Consider the following 12,007-nt stretch of genomic DNA (forward strand, 5'->3'; position numbering starts at 1 on the left):
ATCCCCCCCCAGCACCCCAAGTTTTTAGGGACCCCCCCCAGCTGATCCCCTTCCCCTCCAGCACCCCATGGTTTTGGGACCCCCCCCCATTCAGCACCCCTATTTTTTGGGGTGCCCCCCATATTTTGGGGCCCCCCACCCATTTTTGGGGTGCCCCCCCCCAGGGTGGACGTCGCCCACCTCCTCCTCTACCACCTGAGCGTCTGCTGCAAGAAGAAATACTTCGACCTGGAGCGCGAGATCCTGCCCTTCGCCAACGCCAACTGGGACGCGCTGCTGCTGGGGCAGGTACCGGGGACCCCCCCGCCCCCCAAACCCCGGAGGGGGGCCCGGGGGGGGGGGGGGTTGGGCTCCCCCTGACCCCCCCTTTGTGTTAATCCCCCCCCCCCCTCCCCTCGCAGCTCGCTGACACCCCCAAGGCCGAGCGCTACGGGCACCTCCTGGGGGCTCTCAGCAGCCACAAGGACAGGTGAGGGCACCCCAAAACCCCCCCCAGACACCCAAACCCCCCCTCGGACCCCCAAAACCCACCCCCGGGCCCCCAAAACCCCCCTGAACCCCCCCAAAAACCCCCCTGAACCCCCCCAAATCACTGATGACCCCCCAAAACCCCCCTGTGCCCCCCAAAACCCCCCCCGGACCCCCAAGTCGCTGCTCCCCCATACCTGCACCCCCTGAAACCCCCCTGTACCCCCAAAACCCCTCCAACCCCCCCAAACACTCCCCGAACCCCCCCAGGGCCCCCCAAACCGCCCTGCCCCCCCCCCAGACCCTCCTGAACACCCCCAAAACCCCCCCTGCACCTCCAAATCCCCCCAAAGCCCCCCCCAAACCCCTCCAGCCCCCCCAATCCCCCCTTACGCCCCCCCAAAACCCCTCAAGCCCCCCCCTTAGCCCCCCTCAACCCCCTCAAATCTCCCTCCAGCCCCCCCAATCCCCCCTTACACCCCCCCAAGCCCTTGCAGTCACCCCAAAATCCCCCCAGCACCCCAAAAACCCCTCAGAGCCCCCCCAAATCCCCCACTTATCCCCCCTATAGCCCCCTTAGCCCCCCTCAACCTCCCCAAATCCCCCCCAACCTACTCAGAGCCCCTCCTGCCCCCTCAAACCCCTCCAGCCCCCTCAACCCCCCCAAATCTCTGCCAAAACCCCCCTTAGACCCCCAAACCCCCCAACCCCCCCTTATCTGCCCCCAAAACCCCCCTTATCCCCCCCAACCCCCCTTCAGCCCCCCACAAGAGTCTCCCAAACCCCCTCCTTAGCCCCTTCCAACCCCCCCAAGCCCCCCAACCCTCCCTTATCTGCCCCCAACCCCCCTTATCCCCCCCAAACCCCCCCAGCCCCCCCAAAACCCCCCCTTAGACCCCCAACCCCCCCCAGAGCCCCCCAACCATGCCTTATCTGCCCCCAACCCCCCCTTATCCTCCCAAACCCCCTTCAGCCCCCCCCAGAACCCCCCAAACCCCTCCAGCCCCCCCAACCCCCCTTATCTGCCCCCCAAACCCCCCTTATACTCCCCAACTCCCCTTCAACCCCCCCCAAGAACCCCCCAAACCCCTCCAGCCCCCCAAAAACCCCCCCAGAGCCCCCCAAATCCCCCCTTAGCCCCCCTTAAGCCCTCCAGCCCCCCCCAACCCCCCCAAACCCTCCTTATCTGCCCCCAAACCCCCCCTTATCTGCCCCCAACCCCCCCTCGGTGCCCCCCCCAGGTTCATCTCGGGCCGGGAGATCAAGAAGCGCAAGGGCCTCTTCGGGCTCCACACCCGCGCCCCCCCCCCGCTGCCCCCCCACTTTTTGGGGGGGGCCCTCGCCGCCGCCCCTCCCCCGCTCCCCGCCACCAGGTGACTCAGCCCAGGGAGGTAACGGGGGGGGAGGGAGGGGGGGGAGGATTTGGGGGTGCCCCCCCACCCCCCTCCCCAAAATTTGGGGGGGGCCCCCCCATAATGGGGCACCATAAAGAGGGGGGGGGTCCCTCTTCCAGCGTCGCCCCCGTGCAGGGTAAAGGGGGGCCCCGCCGGCGCCCACCCCCCCGCCGCACCCAGGTAAGTGCCCCCCCCCCAAAAAAAACAGCACCCTGAGATTTTAGGGGGGGGGCCCCTGACCCCCCCCCTCCCCATTTTTCCCCCCCCCGCCCCCGGGCCCCCCCGGAGGCTCCTACAACTTCCGACGCACCGAAGCGCGGTGCCCCCCCAGGTGGGGGGGGGGGTGGGGGGCAGGGGGGGTTTGGGGGTGCTGGGGGGTTTGGGGGGGTTTTGGGGGTCTAGGGGAATTTTGGGGGGGTTTTGGGGGTGTTTTGGGGGGGGTCTGGGGGGATTTGGGGGGGGTTGAGGGGGTTGGGGGTGCAGGGGGGTTTGGGGGGCCTAGGGTTTTTTTTGGGGGGGGGGGTTGGGGGGGGTCTGGGGGGACCTGGGGGGTTTTGAGGGTCTGGGGGTGGTTTGGGGGGGGTTGAGGGGGTCTGGGGGGGTTTTGGGTGTGCAGGGGGGGTTTGGGGGGTCTAAGGGGGTTTGGGGGGGGGTTGAGGGGGGTCTGGGGGGACCTGGGGGGTTTTGAGGAGCTGGGGGGAGTTTGGGGGGGCTCTGGGGGGATTTGGGGGAGTTTGGGGGGGTTTGGAGGGGGTCTGGGGGGGGGTTGGGGGTGCTAGGGGGGCTCTAGGGGGCTGGGGGGAGTTTGGGGGGGGTTTGGGGGGGGTCTGGGGGGACCTGTGGGGTTCTGAGGGTCTGGGGGTGGTTTGGGGGGGGTTGAGGGGGTCTGGGGGGGTTTTGGGGGTGCAGGGGGGGTTTGGGGGGGTCTAAGGGGGTTTTGGGGGGGGTTGAGGGGGGTCTGGGGGGACCTGGGGGGTTTTGAGGAGCTGGGGGGAGTTTGGGGGGCTCTGGGGGCATTTTGGGGGAGTTTGGGGGGGTTGGAGGGGGTCTGGGGGGGGTTCGGGTGCTGGGGGGGCTCTAGGGGGGCTGGGGGGAGTTTGGGGGGGGTTTGGGGGGGGTCTGGGGGGACCTGTGGGGTTCTGAGGGTCTGGGGGTGGTTTGGGGGGGGTTGAGGGGGTCTGGGGGGGTTTTGGGGGTGCAGGGGGGGTTTGGGGGGTCTAAGGGGGTTTTGGGGGGGAGGTTGAGGGGGGTCTGGGGGGACCTGGGGGGTTTTGAGGAGCTGGGGCGAGTTTGGGGGGGCTCTGGGGGGATTTGGGGGGGTTTGGAGGGGGTCTGGGGGGGGGTTGGGGGTGCTGGGGGGCTCTAGGGGGGCTGGGGGGAGTTTGGGGGGGGTTTGGGGGGGGGTCTGGGGGGACCTGTGGGGTTCTGAGGGTGGTTTGGGGGGGGTTGAGGGGGTCTGGGGGGGTTTTGGGGGTGCAGGGGGGGTTTGGGGGGTCTAAGGGGGTTTGGGGGGGGGGGTTGAGGGGGGTCTGGGGGACCTGGGGGGTTTTGAGGAGCTGGGGGGAGTTTGGGGGGGCTCTGGGGGGATTTGGGGGAGTTTGGGGGGGTTTGGAGGGGGTCTGGGGGGGGGTTGGGGTGCTGGGGGGGCTCTAGGGGGGCTGGGGGGAGTTTGGGGGGGGTTTGGGGGGGGTCTGGGGGGACCTGTGGGGTTCTGAGGGTCTGGGGGTGGTTGGGGGCGGTTGAGGGGGTCTGGGTGAGTTTTGGGGGTGCAGGGGGGGTTTGGGGGGTCTAAGGGGGTTTGGGGGGGAGGTTGAGGGGGGTCTGGGGGGACCTGGGGGGTTTTGAGGAGCTGGGGGGAGTTTGGGGGGGCTCTGGGGGCATTTTGGGGGAGTTTGGGGGGGTCTTGAGGGGCTGGGGGAAGTTTGGGGGGGAGTTGGGGGGGTCTGGGGGTACTGGGGGGGGGTTTGGGGGGCTGGGGGGGGTTAGGGGGTCTAGGGGGGTTTTGGGGGGGTCTTGGGGGGGCTCCGGGGGGGCTGGAGGGGTTTTGGGGGGACTCTGGGGGGGTTTGGGGGGGTCTGGGGGGTTTTAGGGTGCTGCTGCCCCCCCCCATTGTCCCCCCCCCCCCCCAGCGCCCCCATCCGCATGTTCGCCTCCTTCCACCCCTCGGCCAACACGGCCCCTGGGCGCAGGTGGGCACTGGGGGGACTGGGCTGTACTGGGAGGGCCATACTGGGGGGGCTGGGCCATACTGGGAGCAGTGGGAGGCCATACGGGGGGGCTGGGCCATACTGGGAGCACTGGGAGGCCATACCGGGGGGGCTGGGCCATACTGGGAGCACTGGGAGGCCATACCGGGGGGGCTGGGCCATACTGGGAGCACTGGGGGGCCATACCAGGGGGCTGGGCCATACTGGGAGCACTGGGGGGCCATAGGGGGGCAGAGCGGGCTGGACTGGGAGGGCTGGGCCATACTGGGAGGGCCATATAGGGACCCTGGGACCATATAAGCCCCCTCTTGGGCTATATGGGACCCCCAGACCTATATAGGGACTCCCCCCACCCCACAGGACATAACAGGGGCCCCCTGGGCCATATGGGACCACCCCAGGGCCATATGGGGACCCCTGGGACATATAGGGATGCCCTGGGCCATATAGGACCCCCCCCCAGGGCCATAGGGGCTCCTCAGGACCATAGAGGACCCCCCCCTCCTCCCTGGGCTATATGGGACCCCCAGGGCTATATAGGGACACCCCTGGGCCATAACCCCCCAGGGCTATATATGGACCCCCCAGGACATGTAGGATCCCACAGGGCTATATAGGGGACCTCCCTGGGCCATACAGACCCCCCCCGGGCTATATAGGTGACCCCTGTGGGCTATATGGGACCCCCAGGTCATATAGGGACCCCCCTGGGCCATAAGAACCCCCCTGGGCTATATGGGACCCCCAGGCCATATGGACCCCCCCAGGGCTATATGGACCCCCCCCAGGCTATATGGGACCCCCAGGACATATAGGACCCCACAGGGCCATACAGATCCCCAGGGCTATATAGGGGACCCCCCTGGGCTATATGGACCCCCCAGGGCTATGTGGGACCCCCAGGTCATATAGGGCCCCCCCCAGGCTATATGGGACCCCCAGGTCATATAGGGCCCCCCAAGGCCATATGGACCCCCCTGGGCTATATGGGACCCCCAAGTCATATAGGGCCCCCCCTGGGCCATATGGGACCCCCAAGGCTATATGGGACTCCCAAGTCATATAGGGCCCCCCCTGGGCCATATGGGACCCCCCAGGACATATACGACCCCGCAAGGCCATACGGACCCCCCTGGGCTATAGGGGACCCCCAGGTCATATAGGGACCCCCCTGGGCCATATAGGGCTCCCCCCGGGGTATATGGGACCCCCAGGCCATATGGACCCCCCTGGGCTATATACGGGCCCCCCCCGGGCTATATAGAGCCCACCCAGGCCATATAGGGCCCCCCAAGGCCATATGGACCCCCCTGGGCTATGTGGGACCCCCCCCCCGGTCCCCTATAGCCCCTCCCCCCCCCCCCCACAGCACCGCCGCCAGCCCAGACCCGGACCCCGAAAGTCCCGAACGTCCCCCCGGGCCCCTCCCCCACCCTTCACCCCTCCCCCCCCCGCGCCCCAAACGCCGCCGCCGCCCCTCCCCCCACTCCCCCGCCCCTCCCCCACCCGCCCCCGCCCCTCCCCCCACCCGCGTCCTGGCCCGGCGCGTGACGCTGGACGGGACCATCCAGTACCTGGTGGAGTGGGGGGGGGGCGGGGGGCTCTGAGGCCCCTCCCCCACCCCTGTGAATTGGGGGAGGGGGAGGGGCACCCCCAAACCCCTCCCCCCCGCCCCTCCCCCACCTCCAACCCCCGGCTCAAAGCAAGAAAAAGTTTATTTTTATCATTATGGAGAATATTTAAATGAGGGGGGAGGGGCGGGGTGGGGGAGGGGCGGTGGGGGAGGGGCAAGACCCCCCCCTCCCCCCCCCAATAAATGGCTCAAGGTCAACGTGGCCTCGTGTGGTTTGTGGGGGGCCCCTCCCCCCAAGTGCCCCTCCCCCAATATGCCCCCTCATTTGCATGTCCTCGCCCCTAATTTGCATATCTTCACCCCTAATTTGCATATCCCCCACCGTGGGGGGGTCACGGGGGGATGCTCTCGGCCACCCAGCGCAGGTACGGGGGGTTGCCCTGGGCCACCGGCACGGCCACCACCTCGGCCACCTCGTAGGGGTGCGCGGAGCTGGGGGGGGACACAGGAGGGTGTCGGGGGGGGGGGGGGGTGGCACCGTGTCACCCCCCCCGGTGTCACCCTGTCACCCCCCCCCGGGTCTCACCGGATGAACTCGGCCAGCGCCGGGATCCTGGAGCTGCGGGTCTTGATCATCTAGGGGGAGAGGGGACACGTGGGGACAGTCGGGGACATTGGGGACACCGCGGTGACACCATGGGGACATGCCAGGGACACCCTAGGGACATTGGGGTGACCCCAAGGACACCCCGGGGACACCTTTGGGACAGGCCAGGGACATCCGGGACATCACGGAGACATTGGGGACATCACGGGGACACCATGGGGACACGCCAGGGACACCCTAGGGACAGGCCAGGGACACCCTGGACATCATGGGGACATTGGGGACACTGTGGTGACACGCCAGGGACATCTTTGGGACAGGCTGGGGACACGTTGGGGACATTGGAGACATCCCAAGGACACCATGGGGACACCTTTGGGACAGGCCAGGGACATCCTAGACATCATGGGGACATTGGGGACACCGCAGGGACATTGGGGACACCCCGGTGACACCATGGGGACACACTGGGGACACCCCAGGGACGTTGGGGACACCCCGGTGACACCATGGGGACACACTGGGGACACCCCAGGGACGTTGGGGACACCCCGGTGACACCATGAGGACACACTGGGGACACCCCAGGGACGTTGGGGACACCATGGTGACACCATGGGGACATGCCAGGGACACCTTTGGGACAGGCTGGGGACACCCTGGGGACATTGGGGACATCCCAGGGACACCTTTGGGACAGGCAAGGGACACCCTGGACATCATGGGGACATTGGGGACACCATGGACATTGTGGGGACACTGGGGACACTGTGGTGACACGCCAGGGACACCTTTGGGATGGGCTGGGGACACCCTGGGGACACTGGGGACACCACAGGGACACACCAGAGACACCTTTGGGACAGGCTGGGGTCACTGGGGACACCCTAGGGACACCCTGGGGACACCGCGGGGACGTCACTCACCAGCAGGACCTCACTGTCCTCCTCCACCTTCCCCTTCCACTCGTAGCTGGGGGGTGACAGGGACATGGGGGGGGACACGACACATCCCCCGTGTCCCCAATGTCCCCCCCGTGTCCCCCCACATCCCCCATGGCCCCCATGTCCCCCCCGTGTCTGCAATGTCCCTCCCCGTGTCCCCACATCCCCCGTGTCCCCCCACACCCCCATGTCCCCAATGTCCCCCCCGCGTCCCCAATGTCCCCCCAGTGTCCCCAATGTCCCCCCAGTGTCCCCAATGTCCCCACTCACACGGAGGTGACGTGGGGCAGGATGTTCACACAGGCCGCCAGGCGCTTCTCCACCATCGCCCTGGGGGCAGCGGCACCCGCGTCACCCCCTGTCACCCCCCGCGTCACCCCCCGTCACCCCCCATGTTACCCCGTCACCCCCGTGTCACGCCTTCTCACCCTGTGTCACTGTGCCACCATGTCACCCCCCAGTGTCACCCCTTCACCCCTGTGTCACCCCGTCACCTTGTGTCACCATGTCACCCCCCCGTGTCACCTCGTGTCACCCCCATGTTACCCTGTCACCCCCGTGTCATGCCCTCTCACCCTGTGTCACCTCGTCACCCCCCCAGTGTCACCCCTTCACCCTCGTGTCAACTCATCACCCCCGTGTTACCTTGTCACCCTGTGTCACCCCGTCACCCTGTGTCACCATGTCACCCCCCCAGTGTCACCCCCTCACCCTGTGTCACCCCGTCACCCTGTGTCACCATGTCACCCCCGTGTCAACTCACCACCCCCGTGTCACCTCATGTCACCCCCGTGTCACCCCATCACCCCCGTGTCAACTCACCACCCCCGTGTCAACTCATGTCACCCCGTGTCACCCCATCACCCCCGTGTCAACTCACCACCCCCGTGTCAACTCATGTCACCCCGTCACCCTGTGTCACCCTGTCACCCCCGCGTCATGCCCTCTCACCCTGTGTCACCATGTCACCCCTGTCACCTCATGTCACCCCCCAGTGCCACCCCTTCACCCCGTGTCAACTCATGTCACCCCCGTGTCACCATGTCACCCCCGTGTCACCTCATGTCACCCCCCAGTGTCACCCCTTCACCCCCTTGTCAACTCATCACCCCCGTGTCACCTCATGTCACCCCATGTCACCCCCCCGTGTCACCCTTCATGTCACCCCCACCATCCCCTGTGTCACCCCTCCTTGTCCCACCCCCACCCGTGGTGTCACCCACCCACCCAGTGTCCCCCCGTGTCCCCACCTCGCCAGCTCCTTGGCCACCGCCTCGTTGGGGCAGGTGACGAAGGCGGCCGAGAGGCTGCCGGGGACGTAGGGGGCACCGGGGTCACCGGGGTCACGGGGGTCACCGGGGTCCCCCCCGGGGTCGCGGTGGCCCGAGGCCATGGAGAGCAGCCGCCGTCCCAGCGCCTGCAGCAGCGGCGCCGTCGTCACCAGCGCCAGCGCCAGCACCTGGGGGGAGGCACACCCGCCCTGTCGCGACAGAAACCATGTCGCGACAGCCGCATCGTGATAGCTGCCACGTCGCGACAGCCGCCACGTCGCGATAGTCACATCACGATAGCCACCACATCACGATAGCCGCCATGTCGCGACAGCCACATCACGATAGCCGCCATGTCGCGACAGCCACATCATGATAGCCACCACATCACGATAGCCGCCACGTCGCGATAGTCACATCATGATAGCCACCACATCACGATAGCCGCCACGTCGCGATAGTCACATCATGATAGCCACCACATCACAATAGCCGCCATGTCGCGACAGCCACGTCACGATAGCCGCCACGTCGCGATAGCCACGTCACGACAGCCACGTCGCGACAGCCGCCATGTCACGACAGCCACATCGCGACAGCCGCCACGTTGCGATAACCACGTTGCGACAGCCGCCATGTCGCGATAGCCACGTCACGACAGCCACATCGCGACAGCCACATCACGACAGCCACGTCGCGACAGCCACGTCGCGACAGCCACGTCGCGACAGCCACGTCGCGACAGCCACGTCGCGACAGCCGCCATGTCACGACAGCCACATCGCGACAGCCGCCACATTGCGATAACCACGTCGCGACAGCCGCCACATTGCGATAACCACGTCGCGACAGCCGCCACATTGCGATAACCACGTCGCGATAGCCACCACATTGCAATAGCCACATCGTGATAGCTACCATGTCGCAACAGCCATGTCGCGACAGCCGCCACGTCGCGACAGATACATCACAATAGCCACCATGTCGCGATAACCATCACGTTGCGATAGCCACGTCGCGACAGCCGCATCACGATAGTCACCACGTCACAATAGCCACCACGTTGCAACAGCCGCATCGCGATAGTCATCACGTCGCGACAGCCGCCATGTCGATACCCACCATGTTGTGACAGCTATGTCACAATAGCTGGCATGTCGCGATATCCACTGTGTCATCACAATACCCGCCGTGTCGCCGTACCCACCACGTTGCAATACCCACGTCATGACAGGCACAACACTGCCGTCTCGTGATAGCCGTGTCACGACAGGCACCACACTGTGATACCACCGTGTCACGGTATCTGCTGTGTCACCATCCCCGCCATGTCACGACAGCCACCGCATCCTGATACTGCCATGTCGCGACAGCCGCCACGTCGTGATAGCCGCCGTGTCATCACACCCGCCATGTCACGATAGCCACCGCATCAGACTGCCATCTCGTGACAGCCATGTCACGATAGCCACTGCGTCACGATACTGCCACGTCGTGATAGCCGCTGTGTTGTGATACCCCTGCCTGCCATGTTGCCATACTCACCATGTTGCAGTACCCATGTCACGACAGCCACCACGATACTGCCACATCGTGACAGCCATGTCACAACAGCCGCCATATTGCCGTACCCACGTCACAACAGCCACAATACCACGTCTTGACAGACCTGACTGCCATGTCAAGACAGCCACCGTATCGCGATATCACATCACAACACCGGCTGTGTCACCACGCCCATTGTGTTGCAATACCCACCATGTCACGACAGCCACCATATCGTGACACTGCCATCTCATGATAGCCACCATGTCACAATACCTGCCCAGTCACGGGCACAGTCACCTGCCTGTGACACTCAACACGTCGCGATACCCAACATGTCACGACACCTGCTGCATCACGATACCCAGCATGTCGTGACACCCACCATGTCACGATATGCACTTACCTCCTGTCCACAGCATTACGACACCTCCTGTGTCACGATACCCACCACAATGCCCCCCATGTCGTGAGACCTGCGCCCGGCACCACGACAGTCGCCATGTCGCGATACCCGCTGTATCGCGATACCCAGCTACAACACCATGACACCCACCACGTCGCGATACCCCACCCCCCCCATCGCGACACCCACCACGTCACGACACCTGGCCCCACACCACTGCGCCCATCACACTGCGATACCCCCCTCCGTCGCGATACCCCCCTCTGTCGCGATACCCCCCCCCCCGGGGCCGGTACTCACAGCACAGGCCACTCTCATGGGGGGCGGGAGCCGGCGCTGTCCCCTCCTGCCGCGAGAGCCCCACGGCTGCCCCATAGCGACCCCCCGGCCCCCAAACTGCCCCCCAGCTCCCCCTATACTGCCCCCCCACCCCCATATATCGCCCCCCACCCCCCTATACTGCTCCCCCAGCCCCATATATCGCCCCCCAGCCCCCTATACCGCTCCCCCAGCCCCATATATCGCCCCCCACCCCCCTATACAGCCCCCCCAGCCCCACATATCGCCCCCCACCCCCTATACAGCCCCCCAGCCCCATATATCGCCCTCCACCCCCCTATACCGCTCCCCCAGCCCCATATATCGCCCCCACCCCCTATACAGCCCCCCAGCCCCATATATCGCCCCCCACCCCCCTATACCGCTCCCCCAGCCCCATATATCGCCCCCACCCCCTATACAGCCCCCCAGCCCCATATATCGCCCCCCAGCCCCCTATACCGCTCCCCCAGCCCCATATATCGCCCCCACCCCCTATACAGCCCCCCAGCCCCATATATCGCCTCCCACCCCCCTATACCGCTCCCCCAGCCCCATATATCGCCCCCCACCCCCCTATACCGCTCCCCCAGCCCCATATATCGCCCCCCACTCCCCTATACCGCTCCTCCAGCCCCATATATCGCCCCCCACCCCCCTATACCGCTCCCCCAGCCCCATATATCGCCCCCCAGCCCCCTATACCGCTCCCCCAGCCCCATATATCACCCCCCCATCCCCTATACTGCCCCCCAGCCCCATATATCGCCCCCCACCCCCCTATACCGCTCCCCCAGCCCCATATATCGCCCTCCACCCCCCTATACAGCCCCCCAGCCCCATATATCACCCCCCCATCCCCTATACTGCCCCCCCCCGCCCCATACATCTCCCCCCACCCCCCGCCCGTACCCGCCGCCGCACGCGCCGCTCGGCCGCCGCCCCCACGTGACCCAGCCGGCCCCGCCCCCTCCCCCACTGCGTGTCACCGCGGCCCCGCCCCCTCCCGGTGACGTCAGCGCGCGGCCGGAAGCGGAGGGGGGCCACGTGGGGGCGGGGGAGGGGCGTGAGGAGGGGGAGGGGCGGGTGGGGAGGGGGAGGGGCGGGTGTGGGAGGAACTGGGATGGGGCCACTGGTGTCACTGGTCTCACTATGTCACTGGTGTCACTGGGGGCACTGGTGCCACTGGTGTCACTGGTGCCACTGGTCTCACTGGTGTCACTGGTCTCACTGGTGCCACTGGTGCCACTGGTGCCACTGGTCTCACTGGTCTC

General features: G+C 66.6%; 2 protein-coding genes across 4 annotated transcripts in view; one reads left to right on the forward strand and one right to left on the reverse strand.

The window, feature by feature from the left end:
* PHF1 (PHD finger protein 1) overlaps nucleotides 1-5,872 on the forward strand; it is an 11,324-nt gene extending 5,452 nt beyond the window's left edge. The window contains exons 6-12 of the mRNA XM_068409293.1: nucleotides 95-288; nucleotides 402-469; nucleotides 1,710-1,841; nucleotides 1,982-2,041; nucleotides 2,137-2,193; nucleotides 3,992-4,051; nucleotides 5,439-5,872. Coding sequence (XP_068265394.1) covers nucleotides 95-288; nucleotides 402-469; nucleotides 1,710-1,841; nucleotides 1,982-2,041; nucleotides 2,137-2,193; nucleotides 3,992-4,051; nucleotides 5,439-5,676 — 809 coding nt within the window. The 3' untranslated portion in view covers nucleotides 5,677-5,872. The remainder of the gene's footprint in view (nucleotides 1-94; nucleotides 289-401; nucleotides 470-1,709; nucleotides 1,842-1,981; nucleotides 2,042-2,136; nucleotides 2,194-3,991; nucleotides 4,052-5,438) is intronic.
* On the reverse strand, nucleotides 5,767-11,705 carry CUTA (cutA divalent cation tolerance homolog). Of its 3 annotated transcripts, XM_068408778.1 has the most exons (7): nucleotides 11,646-11,705; nucleotides 10,716-10,761; nucleotides 8,444-8,652; nucleotides 7,464-7,523; nucleotides 7,176-7,221; nucleotides 6,229-6,278; nucleotides 5,767-6,134 (listed from the first exon to the last, which is right to left on the reverse strand). In XM_068408778.1, exons 2-7 carry the CDS (start codon nucleotides 10,731-10,733, stop codon nucleotides 6,035-6,037), a joined length of 483 nt encoding a protein of 160 aa, XP_068264879.1. In that variant the 5' UTR covers nucleotides 10,734-10,761; nucleotides 11,646-11,705; the 3' UTR covers nucleotides 5,767-6,034. The 3 variants fall into 3 exon arrangements, with proteins under 3 accessions (XP_068264879.1, XP_068264881.1, XP_068264880.1); XM_068408780.1 differs by lacking the exon at nucleotides 10,716-10,761 and having other exon boundaries at nucleotides 8,444-8,610; nucleotides 11,646-11,702; XM_068408779.1 differs by lacking the exon at nucleotides 10,716-10,761 and having other exon boundaries at nucleotides 11,646-11,683.
* Nucleotides 11,706-12,007: the final 302 nt, after the last annotated feature.

Source organism: Nyctibius grandis, chromosome 10 (genome assembly GCF_013368605.1).
Source record: "Nyctibius grandis isolate bNycGra1 chromosome 10, bNycGra1.pri, whole genome shotgun sequence".
Classification (NCBI taxonomy): Eukaryota; Metazoa; Chordata; class Aves; order Nyctibiiformes; family Nyctibiidae; genus Nyctibius; species Nyctibius grandis.